This window comes from Meriones unguiculatus, chromosome 1, assembly GCF_030254825.1.
Source record: "Meriones unguiculatus strain TT.TT164.6M chromosome 1, Bangor_MerUng_6.1, whole genome shotgun sequence".
Taxonomy (NCBI): Eukaryota; Metazoa; Chordata; class Mammalia; order Rodentia; family Muridae; genus Meriones; species Meriones unguiculatus.
Genome location: NC_083349.1, coordinates 22,284,708 through 22,306,321, shown reverse-complemented (window position 1 = coordinate 22,306,321; position 21,614 = coordinate 22,284,708). Strand labels below are relative to the sequence as shown.

At 50.6% G+C, this 21,614-nt stretch overlaps 1 protein-coding gene across 4 annotated transcripts in view; it reads right to left on the bottom strand.

The window, feature by feature from the left end:
• Positions 1-21,614, bottom strand: part of Cpt1a (carnitine palmitoyltransferase 1A) — a 59,837-nt gene that overhangs the window by 22,762 nt on the left and 15,461 nt on the right. For all 4 annotated transcript variants that reach the window (XM_021634205.2, XM_060383366.1, XM_021634211.2 and 1 more), the window contains 7 exons: positions 14,732-14,885; positions 13,436-13,575; positions 9,083-9,254; positions 7,270-7,371; positions 3,769-3,906; positions 1,281-1,358; positions 373-480 (listed from right to left, as the gene is read on the bottom strand). In XM_021634205.2, the coding sequence (XP_021489880.1) occupies positions 373-480; positions 1,281-1,358; positions 3,769-3,906; positions 7,270-7,371; positions 9,083-9,254; positions 13,436-13,575; positions 14,732-14,872 (879 nt within the window). In that variant the 5' untranslated portion in view covers positions 14,873-14,885. Of the gene's footprint in view, positions 1-372; positions 481-1,280; positions 1,359-3,768; positions 3,907-7,269; positions 7,372-9,082; positions 9,255-13,435; positions 13,576-14,731; positions 14,886-21,614 lie in introns of those variants that run through there.

Genomic DNA, 21,614 nt, shown 5'->3' with positions numbered 1-21,614 from the left:
CACTTAGGCCACCCGGGGCTTATGAAGAAACAGTTCCCTTGAGTTCACCAGTATATCACCTACATTCGGCGGTCAGAGGATAGCCTGCAGCAGCTGGTTCTCTCTTCCCACCACACAGATCCCTGGAATCAAACACTCGTGCTCAGCCCTCACCAAGTCCCTCACTGGACCTGGACTTCGATGGTTAGGCGGTTATTAAGTGCAGGTATTTGCCTGCCTCTGGCTCCCCAATGCTGGGATTACAGCCATGCACCAGTGAGTCTGGCTGGGCATCATTGTGCCAGGGCCTCATGCTTTTCTCAAAGCCGGCACTTTATCGACAGAGCCATCTCTTTAGCCTCCCAAAAGTTTCTGAAAGTAAAGTTTGCATACGGGTTTGAGTTCCTCGCGGTCCACCTTTCGACGATACAGCAGTATGGCGTGGATGGTGTTGCCAGCTCTTGCTGCCTGGATGTGGGTTGGGGTGAAATACAGCATCTCCTGTGAGGGGTGACAGCGGAGAGCGCTTATGGGGACAGTGCGGTGGTTGGTACACGTGGTGGGGGCCCTTCCTGACACCAAGGTGTTCCGACAGCTAGTCTAGTTTTTTTTAGGTCCCCGCCCAGCACCCGCACCCCCAGACCAGGTTATGTTACATAGCTTTGGCTGCTCCTGAACTCTAGGCAATCCTCCTGCTTCTGGCTCCGGAGTGCCAAGATTGCCTGACTTCACAGCTTCACAAATTGTTATACCATTTCCCCATATTTGGACAGTTTTGTCATTTGTCTGTGGGCAGACTGAATGTTTTTTCTTTATGTGTGTCTGTGTGGGGTTAAGTATACATGTGTGTGCGGGTACCCACACACAAAAGAGGACATCAGATCCCCTTGCAACTTACAGATGGTTCTGAACCACCTGACATGCATGCTGGGAACTGGACTTGGGTCCTCTGGAAGAGCAGCAAGTGCTCTTAAACTGCTAAACCATCTCTCTGGCCCCAAATTTACTTTTTTTTTTTTTTTGAGAGAGAGAGAGAGAGAGAAAGAGAGAGAGAGAGAGAGAGAGAGAAAACCTCATACACCTTGAACTGCACATGTAGCTGAGGATGATCCTGACCTCCTGACCCGTCTCCACCTCCCCAGTGCTGGCCTGATCAGCATGAGCCACGACAGGCTCTATTACAACCTCAGGCTTTATCTGTTGTACCACAGGTTCAAGGCCAGCCTGCACTTTTAGCAAGTACTGTTTGCAGTGCAACTGAGTGGCATAGGAGGATCTAACACATGGGAAGGCCAACTCACCATGGCGTAGTAGTTGCTGTTGACCATGAGGGGGCCTCGGCCTCGAAGGTAAATGTACTCCTCCCACCAGTCACTCACCTGTGGTGCAAACACAAGTCAGTGCTGAGCAGGAGCTGCACAGCTGCCTCCGCAGGCCCAGCCTGCTCCAGATGTGTACAAAACTTTCTGGGAGGTTCCAGCATATGACAGGCTCCAAAACAAAGCGGCCTTAGGCAGACAAGATGAAGGGGCTGAGGAACACACTGGTCTTAAGGGGAGACTGGCTAGACAACAGATCATTTCACACACAGCTTAAAAGAGTCGGGGCTGTGAATGTAGCCCAACTGTTAGGATGCTTAATCCCCCACACTGCAAAAACTGTGCAGCTGTGTGTGCATACACAGGGGATCGGGAGTTTGGGGTTACAGCAAGTTCCAAACGGCTACACAGCCACATGAGACTGTCTCCAGGAAAGGTTGAAGGCGGGGTGCAGTACCGCATGCTCGTCTCATAGTCACCAGGCTTCGGGTCCCATCCCCAGCACTGCAGAGGACCCCAAGCCCCCCCCCCCGAAGATTGCTCTTCCTCTTCCTGATGCCCAGGTATGTCTCACCCAGCACACTGAGCCAGCGACCAGAATGTGCTGTCTCTGCTCTGTAGAGTGACCATCGCAATGTCGCCCACCAAGCTGCCCTGGCCACCCAGAGGCTGCCATGCACAACATGCTGCCTTGAGCACTGTGCTGGCGTGCACACCTGGGGAAAGGTACGCACAAGGGTCTAAATGCACACCAGGCCAGCTGCCTACCATTAGGCCAGAACAGGCTGGCCAGAGAGTGGCCTCCTGCCCTTGCAGGCACAGTGCCTGTGTTTGGTACCATCTGCTGGTTCTGCCGGATCCTTTTCTGTTTCTTTTTGTCTAGTCTCTCTGTTTGTTTTTGTTTATTTACTATTTATGTTTCTTTAAGGGTTTTTCCTTTAGGGGGAGGGGGTTCTCTGTGTAGGCCTGGCTGTCCTGGAACTTGTACTATAGAACAGGCTGGTCTCAAATCAGAGCTCTGCCTGCCTCTGCCTTCCTAAGTGCTGGGACTAAAGGCATGCACTATGATTTTTTTTTCTCTCATGTGCGTGTTTTACCTGCATGTATGTCTGTGCGCTATGGGTATGTCTGGTCCCTATGGAGGTCAGAAGAGGACACTGGACTTATGGATGTGTGTGAGCCAACTTGTGGGTGCTCAGAATCAAACCCAGGTCCTTCCGCAACAATGACAAGGGCTTTTAACTGAAGCCTCTCTCCAGGCCCACGCTGAACTCAACTGGGACAGCCCTGAACTTGATCTTCCTGCCTCTATCTCCCAAGCCCTGGGAATAAGCATGTGCGCCACAAAACAGGTACGGTGCTGGGGGGCTGAACTCAGGACACTTCGCACACTCAGTGAGGACTCTACGCACTGAGCTTCCTTCCCAGCACTTGTGATTTTTTTTTTTTTTTTTTTTGAGGGACTAAAGAGATGTCTCAGTAGTTAAGAGTGTGTACTGTTCTTGCAGAAGAGCAAAGTTTGGCTTCCCAGCACCCATACTGGGCAGATCACAACCACCTGGTTGTGTAACTCTGGTTCTAGGGGATACACCGCCCTCTAGTTTCCACGGCACCTGTGTGCACGTAACACACATACGCTCACCTAGGCACATATACATAAATAAAAACAATTTTTTAAGTGTAAGTTTTTTCTTGGGGCTGGAGAGATGGCTCAGGTTAAGAGCACTAACTGCTCTTCCAGAGGACCTGAGTTCAATTCCCAGCAACCATATGGTGGCTCACAACCATCTATAATGAGATCTGGTCCTTCTTCTGGCCTGCAGGCAGAACACTATATACATAATAAGTAAACAAATCATTTAAAAAAAAAAGTTTTTTCTTGAAATAGGGTCTGGTCTCACTAGGTGGCCCTGGTCAATCTTGAGCCCACAATCCTCCTGCCTTTGCTTTCTGAGCTCTGGGATTGTGGGCATGTACTGTGTCTGGTGGCTGCAGGTTATTTGCAATCCCTTACCTTCCAGTCAAGTTATTCCTTACACCCGGACTCCCCCTCGGTTTCACACACCCCTCAACATGCCCACTCGCCCCTCCCAGCACCACAGGCAGAAGCTTAGCTGGTCCCAGCACAGTTACCACTGTCAACACATCTGAACCCAGACCAGGGTACTCGGAGGTGATGCTCTCGGATGGAAAAGGTACCAGAGAGGGATATGAGGTGGCCAGGCCACCATTGGAGAACAGCATTTAATGACCTGCCAGGTGGGGACTAAAAGCTCATGTGCAAAGCAGCTCCCTGGCCTGAGCTGGGTACAAAGCTCCAAAGAAGCCAGCCTGAGGGCAAGGCCTCCAGCAGCTCTGTGCACAGTTCTCAGAGGAGAGTATGGCTGCCTCAGCCACAGACAGAGCTCTGTGAGAGGGGAACTTTCACACGAAAACACCCGAGAAAAGATCTAGGTGCAGAAATACTTACATAATTTGTGGCCCACCAGGATTTTAGCTTCAAATACCACTGCAATTTGGGTCCGAGGTTGACAGCAAAGTCCTGGGCGAGCGCTGTCATGCGCTGGAAGTCCCCTTCCTTCATCAGTGGCCTCACAGATTCCAGGTACTGGAGTGAGAAAACATAGGCCGAGTTAAATGCCCACCTCCAAGCCACAGAACATTCCACACACCTCAGAAAAGTCAGACCGTGTAGAAAAGGCCAGAAAAGCTTCCTTAAGACAGCCCCCTGCAGGGCTGAGCGGGGGCTGCAGGAGAGAGACAGTCAAGGCCACTGCTTCCTGATGGAGGGACCCAGACATCTGGCCACTACTTTGATGATGACCTGGGATGGTGGGGTGAGACGGGCGAGGCAGCCCTGAGAGACCAGTGAGCGTCAGGCAGGTGCTCTGACAGAGCTGGACAGGACAAGACTGTCACGGTACAGGCCAGGGCCATGTCCAGGGTCCAGATGCTCCGTTCAGTCAAGTGACCGGCGCACACCTTCAGCAGGTTTGGGAATTAAACATACAGGGACAGCTCACACACGATCTTATTTTTTCTTTTTTTGGGACAGGGACTCAAGTAGCCTAATTTGGATTCGGACTCATTATGCAGCGGAGTCTGGTCTTGAACTCCTGATCCTCCTTCTACCTCCCATCCTCCCGAGGGCTAGGATGACAGGCATGTGACACCATGCCTGGCTAAGCACGGCCCTTTCTGAGGACCCTGAGAGCTCCCACCTGTACCTGGAAGCCAAGTGCTGCCAAGCCTGATTTGTCAAGAAATAAAGCCTATATGTGCAATGCCTATAATCCCAGCACTTCGGAGGGGACGGGGGGGGGGGGGGGCTCTGAGAGGTCAAGCACAGCCGGGTCTACACGAAAGATTCCAGGCCAACCAAGGCTACACAGGGCCAGCTTTACCCAATGAAGGGTGGAGCCACTCCTGAGGAGGGCCAGCCGCTGCTGCCTGGCTTATTCCAGGTGCATCAAGCCACTGATGAAACAAAGGCTGCACTCTCCGGGGGCGAGGTTAGCAGATCGCTTGCCCAGCACACACAAAGCCGTGGATTCTATCCCGGGCACTACATAAAAGTCAGTGTGGTAGGGCTGGTCTGCCATCCCGGCGTCAGGTGGTAGAGGCAGAAGAATCAGAGGTTCAAGGTCATCCTCAGCTACACGAGGCAGATTAGGGAGTTCAAGACCGGTCCGGGCAACGTGAGATTCTGTCTCAAAATGGGGAGGGGAGCTCTGTTCTGCACACTCAGGAGTGACACTGCACAGCAGCAGGTGGCTGCCCAGCTTAGCTGCAACCAGGAGTCTGGTCTCACCCCCTTCCCAGTCTGGGAGAACAGAGATGGGAAGGAATCTGCCCAGGGCAACAGGGACTAAATCACCAAGCAGGGACCCAAACCAATAAGTTTTTGATTTACAAAAGGAAAAGAGGGCAGAAGGTACCAATGTGTGGCTGCCCTCCAGCATTGCAGGCTGGACTGCACCAAGGTGCAGCCATTTTACAGCAGGTCAGGCTCAATACAGAGCCACCCTCCGTGACATGAAATCCCACTCGTGGACACCAGTATCAACCTGTGGCAGCAGGCACCCAGATTATAAAAAAAAACAAAACAAAAAAAAAAACAACAACAACAACACATGCATGGACATTCCCAGCTTCCCTGCTTACATTACAACACAGTCCATGACTGCCCCATCAGATGGACAGATAACCATGGTCTACCCACACAACGAGTGTTATCAGCCACAGAAAGGGAGGAAGCACAGCCGTATTAGGACAGGGATGAACCTTAAAACCATCCTGCTTTGGGAAGCTGAGCATTACAAGTCTGAGGCTAGCCTGGGCTACACAGCTAAGGTCCCGCCTCAAAGGAAAATAAACGCCAGCAGAAGGGAAACCCCAGAAATCATGTATTACATAATCCCATTCATGTCATAAAACTAGAAACAGAAAGTGGAACAGAAGTCAGCAGAGCCGGGGGCAGGGAGCGTGGGAGTTGTTGCCTAATGGGCTACGGCTTCTTCCGCGTGAGGCTATAAAAAAGCCGGAGAACCCACAGTGGTCACGATTGCACAATGCCTTCGGTATGATTCGCACTGCTGAGCTTACACTGAAAACAGTTAAAACGTTTGCGTGTGCGCGCTCACCGTGAGCACACGTGCACACACGTATGCAGGCGTTTCTCTGGAAGACAGAGGCCCACGGGAGTCGTCCTCACAAGCGCTATCCACATCCTTGGGGGAGGGTCTTCAGCAGCCTAGGCTCGCTGGGCAGTGAGTCACGGGAATCCTCCTGCCCCCACTCCCCAATACTGGGATTACAAGTGTGGGCCACAAACCTGGCATTTCTAAATGGGTTCTGATGAATCAAACTCGGGACCTCACGCTTACATGGCAAGCTTTTTACTGAACCTTCTCCTTAACTCATTTTCTTCCTTCCTTGAGGGCAGGGGGCAAGGTGTCACTGCACAGACCTGGCTGGCCTTGAACTCACAGAGATCTGCTTACCTCAGCCTCTTGAGTGCTGGGATTAAAGCTCTGTGCTACCATGGCCAGCCTTTTAAGAAAATAATAAATGTGGGTTTTGTATGTATTTGCCATAGTTTAAAATAATGGATACAGTCAGATTACCGAACTCTGCACGTTGAAGGGAATCATACAGCCTTGAATTGCATCTCAATAAAGCCATTAAGTAAACATTCAGAGGTAGAGGCAGGTGGATCTCTTTGAGTTTGAGGTCAGCCTGGTCTACAAAACAAGCCCAGGATAGCCAAGGCTACACAGAGAAACCCTGTCTCAAAAAAACAAAACAAAACAAAACAACCAACCAAACAAACAAAAAGGTAAACATTCTCCTATAGGTGGGACATGGAACCTTTAAACACTGAAGATGCAATAATGCAGTAGAGAAAAAAAAAATCAAGCCACGTTTTACTTGTCTATCATCCAGCAGCTAAAGCAAGGGGACCAAGGTCATGAGGCTGGAGGGATAGCTCAGTAGTAAGAGGACTGGCTCCCCTTGCAGAAGACCCAGGTTCTATGGTCAGCACCCACGTGGTGGCTCACAACTGTCTGTTAACGCCAGTTCCAGGGGCTCCATCGCCCTCTTCTGGCCTCCTTGGGCACTGCATGCATATGGTGTACTTGACCACACAAAGTCAAGCACTCATACACATAAAGCGGAAAAAAACAAGTAAATCTTAAAAGACACTGTCCAAGGCCAGTGTGGGCTAGCTGGCAAGACCCTGTATCAGAAAACATGCAGCAAAGGGCTGTGGATGTAACTCAATGGCAGAACTTGTCTAGCCGGTGGAAGGGCCTGTGGGGTGGGGGTGGGGTGAATCACTATACTAACCCTACAGGAGAGACTGCTGAGCATTAATAAAGAGTAAGGACTGTAATTTATAGTCACAATTAGACAGAAGTATTGATCCCCAGGACGCGGGCATCTCAGCGTGAGGATGAATCACACCTACCCGGTTCACGGTGTCTTGGACGGCCGGGACAGGCAGGCGTGGTAGAGACGTCTGGAAGCTGTACAACATGGGCTTCCGGCCTGAGAAGACCTTGACCATGGCCTGAAGACACAAGTTATATTTGCAAAGATGAGGCTGTGTTAGGGAGCCAAAGCCAGGGTTTCCCTGCAAGTGACTTGTTGAGTGTTTATGGTGGGGCCATCCCCTGCCCTGCACCACCAGGTCTCGGTAAAACGATACAGGCCCCGGTAAAAACCAAGTCTTTGGGTGTGACGGCCTACTGCCCTCCTCTGCCGGGAACCCTGGCCAAGATGCTGCAGGTGGGCTGCTGCCTCCTCCTGGAAGGTCTTAGGTTTGAGGCTGGTGGCAGCTCTGGTTATAGGCAGTGAGGTCATCTGAGGTACCTGACCCTCAAGCCACCCCCAGGGACAGCCGTGCGTCCCTGCCCACATCAGTAACATAGAGAGTGAGCCATCTCCTGCGGCATCTACAAAGACGGATGCAGGCCAGGTCGAGGAAGCAGTGGTCACCTGCTGACAGAAGGACACCAGGGCATCTCTAAGGGTTCAAGGTGAGACTGTGATAATTCTCGGTGCTGGGGCTCAGCTCAGCATCAGCCACAAGGGCCTTCCTGGGGGATGCTGTTTATGCCTGTGGAAAACCGCCTCCCTCTAGGTAGGCATTGGGTTTTATTCTCTAGACATCAGAGAACTCAGAGACAAGGAAGAAGTTGGTTTAAAAAGAGTGGAGTGTGGTGGGTGGCAAGGGGACCCTGAAGGAAAAGTTCACAGGTGCAGGTGATGAGGGAGGGGCACACTGGCCTGCACACCAGCCCACTCCTCCCATGCACCAAGAGGAAGGCCCAGAGAGAAGCAATCTGAAGAAAAGTTACAGTAGGACCAGATTCATTAAAATTCTTTACAAATCATGGGTGCAGAAAATTACTGGTTCTTAAAAACAAAACAAAACAAAAACAAAACAAACCACTCAAGACCAGAAGCCAAAGGCTAACAGTAAGTGGGTGGGGGCACATGTGATCAGCCACACAATCAGGGGAAAGGCTGAGGGCTGGGTGTCAAAGAGGGGAAGGTCCCAGGAGTGACACCCCTCGCTCCCCTACCCCGGAAAAACGAAGCTTATAAAAACAACCAAGCTGGGGCTTCGGATGCCATTCAGTGTGTAGACGGCTCGCCTGGGTTTGATCACCGGCATCTATAAAAACCAGGCTCAGGTGCATGCCTGAGCTGGAGGCAGGAGAACCAGAAAGTCAAGGTCATCCTTGGCAACAAAGTGAATTCAAGACCAGCTAGGTGACACAAGTCCTTGTCTCAAAAAAACAAAAGCAATAAACAAATCAAAAGTCTCCAGAAGAAGTCGTAACTTGAAAAATGCTCATGCATAGGACATAACCTTTTTCCTTAAACAGGGTGCCATGACCTCAGGGTCATGGTGAAACGGAGAACACTGAGAGCCTAGGGTAAATCACATGATCTGGCCAGCTAAGGAAAACATCCAGTGTCTGACTGCAAAGTGGCCCCGAGGCTACAAAGACCTGGTGGGTGGTACTTAGGCTCCATATCCGGCCTGAACTACAGGCTGAACAGAGGTGAACACAGATGGCAGAACTCCCAGAAACCATTAGCAAAAGCAGCCCTTGGCTTCGTGCAAGAGTCAAGGTGAGCCACAGCTCTCTCTCAGCCAGAGCCTCGGGACAGGTCACACACGAAGGACCGAGGAGGAAAGGTGTGACAGAGTAAGGGTCCTCCCCTGACATCAGCCACGGTGGGTCTCCCAGCCAGCGGCAGGTGGTTACCATCCAGATCCGGGTGCTGCGGCTCATTTTGCCGTGCTCGGCGAACATCCAGCCATGGTAGGAGAGCAGCACCTTCAGAGAGTAGCGCATAGTCATGATGACCGCCACCCAGAGCCCGGTGCCGAAGAGGATGCCGCTCACGATGTTCTTCGTCTGGCTTGACATGCGGCCGCTGTGGGGATGGACCGGACAGGCGGCTAAGGAGTCAGCACGGGGAGGTGGTGGTGGCAACTACCAGAAAACAGTTGCACCAAGCACCTTCCGGGGAACGGGAGAAAGTAGGCTGCGGCGCCCCAAAGAGGACCTGGGTTCATTAGAGAAGGGAGCCTGAGGGACCCCACCAACTCTCCTGACGTTCTCTATCCCTCTCCAAACGGGCCAGCCGTGGCTGGGTGCAGCAGAGTGGCCTGGCACTCTGGAGGCAGAGGCCAGGGGCCACACTGGGCAACACTTTGAGCTATCCATCCCCAAGGAGGAAGCAGGAGGCCAGCCAGTGACCTGAGCCACCCTGAACAACATACAATTTCTCCAGTCTCTGGAGCAACGGTGGAGAGGCTCCTGTGGTCTGGAGAGCTGCTCCCAATGGCAACTGTTCCCAGTGGGCCGGGACTGCCAGCTGCTGCTCGCAGGGATCCGGGCCCGTTTTCTTTAGATTATAATGCTTTCCCCCACCCTCTCAAATGTAGATTGTTTGTGTTTGCTGGGTTTTGCTGCGTCCGGCACTTTATGCATGCTAGGCAAGGGCTCAACCCCTGAGGTATCTCCTCAGCCATCAAATATAACCTTAGGATGTTGTTATTCATAAGACACTCAAATGTCCTAGCACACTGGAGGCAGAGGCAGGTGGATCTCCGTGAGTCAGGACCAGCCTGATCTACATAATGAGACCTGGTCTCAAAAAACAAAAATACACAAAAATAAAGTAAATCTAAAAAAAATAAATAAATGAAAGATTTTTAAGTACTTGAAAATCAAAGTCATTGACTATGAAAGAAAAAACCAAGGCAAAATGCAGCTATTCTGTGGCGTTATTTTAGTTGTTTTGGAAATGGAAAAATAGTAGAAAAAAAAATCAGCCCCTTCCTCTTTAAGGGTCAGGGGACATCAAAGGAGAAGGGTAGGAAGAGCGCAGGAGCAGCAGAATGGGGAGAAGAGCAGAGAAATGCTGTCTTCTGGACATGGCATGGCATGCTATGACATGACACGCTACTGCATACAAGAACTCACTGAGGCAGGACCAACAGGCCAGAGCAGCTGACACTCCGGCAGGGAACACTGAGTTAACTCAGTGGGTTAAAAAAAAAAAAAAAAAAAAGTGGGCCAGTGGTGGCACATGCCTATAAATCCCAATACTCAGGAGGCAGAGGTAGGAGGATCTCTGTGAGTTCCAGGCCAGCCTGGTCTGCAGAGTGAGTTCCAGGACAGCCAAGGCTACATGAGACAGAGAAGCCCTGCCTCAAAAAAAAAAAAAAAAAAAGTAGGGAGTAGAGAGTTGGGAAGGATACGATCAAGATACACTGTGTTGATATACGGAACTGTCAAGGGAGAAATAAAGCTATTCTATTAAAAACTAAGAGTCCCCAAATGATCACTACAATGGCATATAGAACCTTCAAAGTTCTGATATTGGAAAACTTAATATACGTAAGTCTCTTCTCAGGTAAAAGACTTATGCTCTGGAGGCCCCACCTCCCCGAAGAACAAGAGTGGTGCATAGCACCGCTGTTATCAGAGATGTCTCCTCCAGCAGCTGATGGAGGCAGATACAGTAGCTCACAACCATCTGAGCCTCCAGTTCCAGGGGATCTGATGCCCTCTTCTGACCTCTGAAAGCACGGGGTACACACACGGTGCAGAGACATACATGCAGGCCACACATGCACATAGAATAAAATTTCAAAAACAATCCAAGCTATACAGAGTGTCGCATGCAGAGTCAGGCAGATCTCTATGAGTACACGAGGACAGCATGTTCCAGGACAGTCAGGGCTACATGGAGAGACACTGTCTCAAAAACAAAACAAAAACAAACAACAGCAAAAAGGTAAAGCAAAGTTCAGCGGTGTCTATAACCTCTTTTATCCTCCTTTCGGATCTAATCAAACAAAACCGCAGTAGCCTAGGGACACAGGAGCTCCATTCTCAATGGGAAGATGGATCCAGAACAGCCTTCCAGACTGCAAGACTGACCCTTCACCTGGCCTTTCTAAATTTGGGCCAGAGATGACCCAGTTTACAAAAATAGAGTCCAAGGGACAAAGAAACAAATCTTATAAAGACTGAGATTAAACAAGGTTTTAGTAGCTGGCATGGCTGTGCGCAATCCGGCTTTGAGACACAGCCCACGTTAAGAGCAAAGCACAACCGTTGGCCCCACAGCTCCAGGCCAGGCAGCCAGCTCAACAGACAGGGATCTGTTCGAAGGACTTTCCTCTCCTCTCAGGACATGCAGGGCAGAACAGGTCCTCTGGTGATCACACCTGCTTCTGACAACCTAGTCCCTGCTGGATATTCCAGGCCCCAGGCAGACAAGACCATTGGCAGGATGCCTGGACAGGCATTTTTATCTCGTCTCCCGCAGTTGCTTACAAAGGCGTGACTGACGCTGCCTGGAGGGCTGGAGGCTGAGGAGCTGGCTCACTGCTCTGTCACTGCTGGGAGTCTCAGTCAGAGGGCAGGCCATAAAGGCCCAGTAAGACCAACCTCCAGGGCTCTGAAGGACCTCATCAGGCTGCCTTAAGCATGCCCACACAGCAGGACCAAGTCTGAATCAGCAGAAACCAACTCCTCCAGCTGTGCGCTGTCCCCTGAGGTCACTCTTTTATCAGTTTGCTTTTGCAATCCTTTCAAGTGCATAGTATCTACATCTGAACAACAGGAAAGCATGATTGAAAAGGCCCAGAACTGGGCTGGAGTGATGGCTCAGTGGTTAAGAGGACTTGCTCTTCCAGGGGTCCTGAGCCCAAGGTCTGTTCCTGGCTTTGGTGGTCCGGTTGGCTCAGAACAGTCTGTAACTCCAGCTCCGGGGGCCCCAGCTCCAAAGGCACCAAACTTGGGCTCTCAGCTGAGCTTAGCCCTCAACACTGTACAAGAGGGTTAAGTTCATCAAGAGTTCAAAGTCATCCTATGCTACACAGGAGCTTGAGACCAGCCTGGGAATACTTGAGACCCTGTCTCAGAAAAACAAAAGAAAAAAAAAAAATGTGTCCAAATATGCAAGATGACTGAGGTGCCTGTGTCCTGTGCCCAGCCACTCCACACTGTCAGGGACCTGTCCAAAGCTGAATGGGGATGACTGTCACAGGGGTGAGGTAAGGCTAGGGTATGGTTTGGCGGTAAGCGCTACCCTAGCGTGCACCAGGCCCCATCACAGACAAGTAGAGGAGTGTGCAGAATGGTCCCTATCTGCCTTCTAGAGCAGGTCCAGCATCCAGCAGGAGACCCCGGGGACAAAGGACCCTTTTTAAGGAAAGATGGCTCAGTGGTTAAGAGCACTTGCTGCTCTTGCACAGGACCTGAATTTGGTTCCCAGCACCCACATTAGGCAGCTCACAACTGTTTCTAACTCCAGTTTCAGGAGATCCAAAAGCTTCCTCTGGCCCATGAGGGCACCAGGCACACATGTGGTACACACGCATACACACATGCAGGCAGAACATTCACACACATAAAAATAAATAGATCTTTAAAAAAAAACAGAGCCAGGTGTGGTGGGACACACAACCCAGGGTTAAGGTTAGGAAGCAAAGGCAAGTAGATGTCTGAGGATTCCAGGCCAGCCTGGTCTACACAGCCAGGCCAGCTGGAGCTACACAGTGAGACCCTGCCTAAATAAATAAATAAAATAAAAAAAGAAAGAAAAGAAAAACCAGAAGCTGTCCAGGCTTTGTCCCCAAATAGGATGACAACTACTTTCAAATTTCCAGAATAAACTGAAACTCAAAGCCAAGGGGTAATGGACCTCTCTGGGGGATTCTAAGCCACTCTGAAGGGGCCAACGGCTGCAGTATCCCTAAGCAACCAATGACAGCCAGTTCAGGGGACCAGATCATAGGATGGACATTAGGGAAGCCATAGTCTGAGGCAGAGATGCCCTCTGAGGCCACCGTTGGCTCCATCTATTGCCACAGCTTAACACCTTCTGGAAGGCAGGTACCCAGGCCTCTGCCACCCTAATCTCCAGAGAAAGAGTGGTAGCGTCTACACATTTCTGAAGATGTCAACAGCAGGTCAGGAAAGTGACGAGCACTCACGTCCGAGGACAGCCAAAGCTTCGGAGAGAGTCCAGAGAGGACAGTCAACAGGGTGCTATCACCTTCCCACCAAGAAATGGGGTGGGGGAGGTTTACTCACGTGGTGTCTAGGGTCCGGTTGATCTTTGCGATCATGCCCAGGGAGGGGTCCACTTTGGTATGCATGGATGAAATCACACCCACCACCACGATCAGCCAGCTGGAGGGACTTGCAGGGAACACACCGGTAATGATGCCATTCTGCAAAGGCAATGGCAGCTATGAGCTGTGCCCGCCCGGAGGCCACTGTCACCACCCTGCAGCAGCCCTGTGGCAACGGGCAGCTGGGACACCAGGCAGCAGGAGGAAGGTGCGGTGTGCAGGCCATGGAGGACCAATTGCCCAGTGGCTGAGACTCTTCCGATCCACAGCTGTCTCACCTTCCTGCAGTCTATTCCCTCCCCTGCCTTCTGAGCCCAAATGCACCCTGGGACTCTGGATAACAGCAACACCCTGACCGGACTTACCATACAGGTTTCCATATGGTGACAGACAGCCTGGGCACAGTGAGGTGCCACTCCCAGGCTGCCACTATCTGGCACTCAGGGACCCCAGTGCCCAAACTTCTCCTGTCTTGTCCCTGAGTCAAGATGTGCTTACAGGAGCACTCATACCATTGCTGCAAAATATCCCAGCAAAATAAAGTTCAAATGAAAAATTTTCGTTACATTTATTTACTGTGTACAAGGACACCGTGAGGCAAGGGTGGAGTTCACAGGACAACTCGTGGGAGTCAGCTCTTTCCTTCTATCACGGGGAACTTGGGGTCAAACTTAGATCATCGGGCTGGACTGCAATCTCATCCAGCCAATTCAAAAGCTAGTCTAAAGAAGAGCGGTTAGGGAAGACAAGGCTTGCAAGGCTCAAAGCCCGGCTCTGGGAACTGGGAGGCTGCTGGACATTGCTCTCTTCTTTCTGCGCTGCTGGCTGTTCAAGACTTACAATAAATTAACTCTTATTTTGTCGTTGTTTTGGGGGTTCTTTCAGGTTTTGTTTTTTTTGAGACAGGATTTCTCTGTGTAGCCTTGGCTGTCTGGAACTCACTCTGTAGGCCAGGTTGGCCTCAAACTCACAGAGATGCACCTGCCTCTGCCTGCTCCCGAGTGCTGGACTGGAGGGGTGCACCAGCACACCCCACATAATAAATTAATTCTTAATGGACACACACATTTTTTCCCTGGCACTTGGGAAGCAGAAGCAGACAGAGCTCTGTGAGTTTGAGGCCAGCCTGGTCTACAAGCATCCCCCACAAGCCTTAGCCAGCATGGAGACTACTGTTCTTTCAGAGATCCACCTAAGACACAATTCCTTCCTCAGGGAGACCCAGGGAGGTGCACCAGGCACACCAGCAACCAACCTTGAACCGGATAAATTTCTTCTTCCAGGAATGCAGTCCCGACAAACAGATCTGTTTGAGGGCTTCATGGCTCAGGCGGAGGTCGATGCCATCGGGGGTGACAGTGAACTGGAAGGCCACAGCTTGGTGAGCTTCTGCCATCTTGAGCAGGGACCTGGAGCAGGGGTAGAGATGGCTTAGAGAAGCCTGGCACCGGAAACCAGGGAACACCTCCAGTGGGAGGAGGGCCTCTCGCAAGAAAGAGAGAAAGGAGAGAGAGAAAGAAAGAAAGACAAAAATACTATGCAGAACCATAATAAAATTCAATTTGAATGTGTTCTCATCATCAGATGGTAACTTTCCCCCAAAGCCCACAAGGCTCTGATAAACCTGCCAAAACCAACCAGTATCAGGATTACAGGGATGGTTCAACAGTTAGAGCCCAATCGAAGTCCCAGCGAATTTACATTCTGCGGCAGGCAGGAAGCTATCAACAGGGCCCAGCCGTGGTGAGTGCACAGACTCAACTTGAGAAAGCAGCAAGGCAAGACACATGCCCGGCTTCCGTGACTCAGGGAACATGGCTCTGGGTGGGGTAAGGAGGCTGACAGCCCTTGAACCTCTGACCGTCCTCCATCTACTTCCCAAGTGCTGCATTACAGACATGAGCCACTGCTCTTGGTTCGCACACTGCCAGGGATGGACGCCAGGGCATGCTGGGCAGGCACCCTACTGACCACAGAGCCAGCCCCCGTTAAGTGCCCCACATCTGAAGCAATCGCCAGCTCTTTAGAGGCCCTCAAAGCTGAGCCAGGCACGGTGGCTCACGCCCTGTAATCCCACGACTTATAAAGCAGGGGCAAGAGTACTGCTTCAAGTTCAAAGGCAGCCCCGGCTAAACAGTGAATTCCAGGCTGGCCTACAGACAGCTCTGGTAGCAAAAACACAAACAAACTCAATGACTACATTACTGAAAATTTAAAACACCAGGGGACTATTGCGATGTAAACTTTTCTGTTGTGTGTCCATGCGTTTACACTCTTTGTAGCCTCCTGTTCCCACCGCCGACCCCAGCACTGGAATTACGGGCCTGCCCTGCTATACTCGGCGCTTTGCATGGATGCTGGGGCTCGAACTCAGGTCCTCAAGCTTGCCCAGAAAGTACTTCACCCACTGAGTTGTCTCCCCAGTCCATGAGGGGCTGTTAACAGCAGCAGATTAAACACAGAGTGGCAGTCGATTCGATCCAAAGTCATGAACCCCACGTTTGCCCAGAAAGCAAACCTGGTCTCAGGACAATCAGGGACTGAGAATATTTATGGCATATTTTCTAGGGTGAAATATCCCTGTCACATGACCTGAGTTTAATGTTTAGAACCACCTGAACCTACCAGATGTGGTGGCACAGGCCTGTAAGTCCAGCACTAGGGAGGGAGAGGAAAGAGGGTCATGAGTTCAAGGTTATCCTTGGCTCTATGGTGAGTTCAAGAGTAGCTTGGTCTATATGAAACACTGTCACAAACAGACAAAAAAAAAAAGCTGTCTAACTTAATAAAGGCTTTGTTAGGACAGCAGGCAGCCCTAGCCCTCTGTGGGCATGCATGAGCAATGCACACTGCCTTCACGCAGGGCACCCTTCAAACCATGAAGCTGGTACCAGAAAGACCAGCCTGAGAACCTCAGGCCTGCAGATCTCACAAGGCAGTCGCGGTCTCCATGCTGGCTTCCCAGACCTCCTCAGATCCCCAGACCGCTTCCAGAAGCCACCAGGAAGTACAAATCAAACCACCGCACATGCCACCCACAGGAACGGCCAGAATGCAAACACTGAGTGACGGGTGCTGGCGAGGACACTGAGAAATCAGGAGCTTCGCCCTCCACTGTCACAGAAACGTGATGGGGTTAGGTCTTCCTGGAAGACAGCTTGTCCTTTCCTCAAAGGCTAAGCATAAAGCTTACTTCGAGGCAGGGAGTTCTAGGTTAGCCTGGGCTACACAAAAGACAGTATCTCAACAAAACAAAACTGAAAAAGAAACATGAAACCCAGAAACTCCTCTCCTTGGCAAAGATAACCCAAACATGTCCACACAAAAACCTATCCACGTGTGTTCACAGCAGCCTGTTCAGGACATACAAAAGCACAGAAACAGCCAGGTAGCCCTCCACAGCAGGAGAGGAAAGCACAGCCAGGTCCCCCTACAGCAGGAGGCAAACTGTGACACACCAGCACACTAGAACATGACTGAGCCTAAGAAGGAAAGCGGCACCAACACACACAGCAAAACATGAATGAAACCAGTGCATCAGGAGCTGGAGACGTGGCTCAGAGGGCAAAGGGGTCACTTCGAATACCCGAGGCCCAGGGTTCCACCCTCAGCACCACATAAACCGGGCATGACAGCACGAGCCTGTCATCCCAGGAGGCAGGAGGGTCAGGTGTTGAAATTATCCTCGGCTAGAGGGTAAGCTAGGAGCCAGCCTGAGCTACATGAGACCCTGTGTCATAAGAAACAAAACAATGTGAGCTCGAGGCCAGCCTGGCCTACAAAGTGAGTCCAGGACAGTCAAGGCTACACAGAGAAACCCTGTTTTGAAAAACAAAAACAAAAATAAAGAGCATGACACGAAGCCAAATGTCATCTTCCACTTACATGAAATGTCCAGAACAATTCACAGAAATAGAAAGATCAGAGCTTCCAGGGACTTGGGGAGCTTGGAAAAGGGACATAGGCTAGAAAGGAGAGTGTCCTCAGGGGTTGATAAAAATGTTCCAAACTGCTTAGAATGATAGATAGTGGCACACAGTTGTAAATAAATAAAAAATCACCAAAACACAGATTTTTAGATGGGCAAATTGTTTATGCGAATACACTGTCTTAGAGTTTCTACTGCTTTAATAAAACACCATGACCAAAAAGTTGGAGATGGAAGGGCCTGTTTGGCTCATACTTCCATATCACTCACTGTTCATCAAGGGAAGTCAGGACAGGAGCTCGGGCAGGGCGGGAGCTGCTGCAGCGGCCACGGAGCAGTGCTGCTTCCTGTCGCGCTCATTCTGGCTTGCACAGCCCAGGCCCACCAGCCCAGAAATGGCCTCACTCGCTATGGGCTGGGCCCTCCCCCATCAATCCTTAAGAAAATGCCTTATAGCTGGATCTTGTGGAGGCATTTTCTGAGTTAGGGTTCCCCCCCTTTCAGATGACTCTAGTTTGTGTCAAGTTGACATAAAACCTGCTACAGCACATGTCACTGAGGGTGTTGTTTAAAAACACTGTCTCAGGCTGGAGAGACGGCCCAGCCCAGCACTCAGTCAAGAGTGCTTGCTGCTCTTCCAGAAGACCCAAAACCCAAATTAAGCAGCCCACAATCGCCTGTAACTCCGGTTCCGGGAGATCTGCCCTCTTCTGGCTTCCGTGGACACGGCACCATACTCACGCGGTGTATACATATACATATACACATACACACACACACACACACACACACACACACACACACACACACACACACACGTGCACAAATAAATAAATATTAAAAGTGAGCTGTGCTGCATAGATGGTTCAGCAGTCACTGGCTGCTTTCGACAGGAGCCAAGTCAGGGTCCCAGTACCTCACATGGCGGTCACAACCACCTGTAACCCCAGCCCGATGGGATGAGATGCCCCTAGGCCTTCCTGGCCACCCGGCACACACATGGTCCACAGACATGCATACAGACGATATACCCAAACACATAGAAATAAATCATTTTTAAGAATTGGTACATTAATATATCTTCTTTATTTTGTTTTGTATTTTGAGACAGGGAAATCTTTCTACGTAGCCCCAGCTGTCATGGAACTCACTCTGTAAACCAGAATGGCCTTGAACCCCCAGAAATTCGCTGCCTCTGCCTCTCCAATGCTGGGATTAAGAATGTGGGGCACCACCATGCCTTGCTAAAATGTATCACTTAAAAAAAAAAAAAACAATACTGTCCCATCTGGGGATGGTTGTTCTCACCTGTAATCCCAATACTCTGAGTGGTTGAGGCAGGAGGTTTGCTGTGAGTTAGAGGCCAGCTAGACCTAGAGAACGGCGTGAGACAATCTTAAAAACAAAAACCACTGGAAAAAAGCAGCTGGGAGAATTGGTCAGTCAGGTGCTTGCACACGAGAGCCTAAGACGGTCCTGTACCCCTATGAGAAAGTTGGACGAGGTAAGTACACTTGTAATTGTGGTGCTGGGGAGGCAGAGGCAGGAGGATTGCTGGGGCCAGAGACAGAACTGTATCTCACAAAACAAGGCCACGGAGAGGACTCAGTGGAAAAGATGCTTGCCTTGAAGCCTAATGACCTCAGCACAGTTCCCGGAGCTCAGTAAAAACGAGATGTGGCAGTACACATCTGTTAGCCGGCATTTCTTCAGCGAGGTGAGAGGCAGAAACAGGAGAATGGGCCTTAAGCCCCCAGGGACGACTGGCCTGGAACATAAAGTGCAGCGGCAGAGCGAGAGACCCTGCCTCAAAAACAAGGTGTGGGGCTGGAGAGATGACTCCCTACGTGTGTGTTCTGTTCTGTTTGTTTGTTTGTTTGGGGGGGGGGTGGAGACAGGATTTCTCTGTGTAGCCCTGGCTGTCCTGAACTCACCTTGTAGACCAGGCTGGCCTTGAACTCACAGAGTACTGGGATTACAGGTGTATGCCACCGTGCCCGGCATGCACTCTTCTCTTGCAGGGAACCAGAGTTCTGTTTTCGGCACCCACATCACTAGCTCACAGGAGCCTAAACTCCAGCTCCAGGTGGATCCAATGCCTCTGGTCTCTGTAGACACTTGCGCCCATGTGCACACGCACACAAACACACACACACATATGCATACGCATAACTGATTTTTTTTTTAAATTAAGGAATAAAAGGTAAAAGAAAAGAACTCATTGCCAAAGGCTGTCCTCTGCCCTCCAGCCACTCACTGTGGTGCGCACGCATCTCCACTCTCACACACGTCATACACATAAAGTATGGTACACTAAAAGAAAGCAGACAGCTGCTAAGAAACAATACTTGCATCTGACCTCTGATGCCCATATGGACATGCACACACACACATACATAGGAACACACACATATTCACAAAGAAAAACAGAGTGAAGAAAGAAGAAAAAGAAAATGTCTTCTCACAAAACACAACTGTTGTCTATTTAAAACTTAAGTATGTAATCCTTGTCTGGCCAAACACACAACTAGGGGCATCAGTATGAAATGAGACGGCTCTCGTAGCCCACCCCATCACTGTCCTCACCAAGGTTCCATTCGGAACAAATGTCGCCCTCCAGCACCAAGGAAGAATTTTTCAGGGGTCCTCTATGGTGGCAGGGTAGATACCAAAGTATCCGCAGACAGCTCAGCCAGTAAGGTGCTTGCTGCACAGAATGAAAGCCTGAGCTCAAACCACGTAAAAAAGCCAGGCGTGGTGGAGCACACTTGTAATCCCAGCACTGGGGAGGCAAAGAGAGGAGGATCCCTTGGGCTCACTGACCAGCCTGCCTTGCCAAGGGACCTGCTCAGGCCTCACAAAAATAAGGTGGATTGTGCAAGGAATGACAACCAAGGTTGACCTCTAGCCTACATGTACACACTACACACACAATACAAACACATACACACACTTGTAGGTTTTGTGGGATTTAAGACTAGGATGGGGAAGGGTGGGCAACAGTTCTATGAGAGCCAGGAGGTGGGCAGGTCCATCCTGTTGGGCTCTCCCCACAGCTCTGAATGTACCTAACACAGCTGTCCCCTCAATGTGACAGAGCTCTCATGAGTGCTAAGTAGGCCCCCATGCCCTGTCTCCTCTGATTGGAGACACCTGCTCACCCACATACTACACAGTAGACTCCTACAGGAGATGAAGAATGCAAGTGGCAGCAGGCAGAAAAAGCGGGCAGCCAGAGAGAATGGGAGGGCAGCCCTGCAACCCACGCTCCCACCCCCTTCACATGCCCACCCATTGTTACAGTTTCCTTCAAAACATCCCATCCTGTAGGGAAGATCCATGTGCAGAAAGGTAAACAAAATACCTTCAGGAAGTCCCTAAAACAGAACAGATTCACTAAACCCCTCCCTGCCAGAGAGAGCAATAAACTCTGAGAGTCCCTCTGAGACTAGCAGAACACAGCTCCTCTGAAGACTCAAACAAGCCAAGCTTCAAAGTCTCTTGAGACCACACCAGCTGCCTGAAAGAAGCAGAAACCAGCCAAAATAATTGGAAGAGGTTAGACCAGCTGAGGCACCTGAAAAGGACGCTCTCCAGCCTGTTGAGCTGCCTGCAGGATGTGCAGTGTGCTGTAGGTTTTCAGCTTTGGGAACTGTCCCATGCTGGGGTGGGCCTTGGTGATGCAGCTGTCTTTGAGTCATTTCTCTTCCTGTGCGTTACACCCCTCACTCATATTCCTATAAATAACACCCAATAAAACCATTGCTTCACCATGTTGGGCTTCGGCGGCCTGTCGTGGGTCTGGAGTGGTATGTGTGTGTGGTTTCGTTTTGTTTTTTATAATTTACTTAACTTTATCTTATGTGCATTAAGTGCACAGACACTTAATTTAAAAGTGTCAGATCCCTTGGGACTGGAGTCAGACAGTTGTGAGCTGCTATGTAGGTGCTGGGAATTGAACCTGGGTCCTTTGGAAAAACAAACAGTGATCTTAACCACTGAGCCCCCACGTGTGTTTTGTTACATACCCTACTCTCTGAGATATCTGACCAGATCCAAGTGTACTTGTTGGTCCAGCTCCACGCTGGTCCTGCCAACCTCTTCCTGAGCAGGAGACCACGTTTCATACCTGGCCTAGACTGCCACCTGCCTCTCCCTACTTTTCAGGTGGGCACAGATGCCACTGGGAGGCTTTGTCACCCCAGAAACA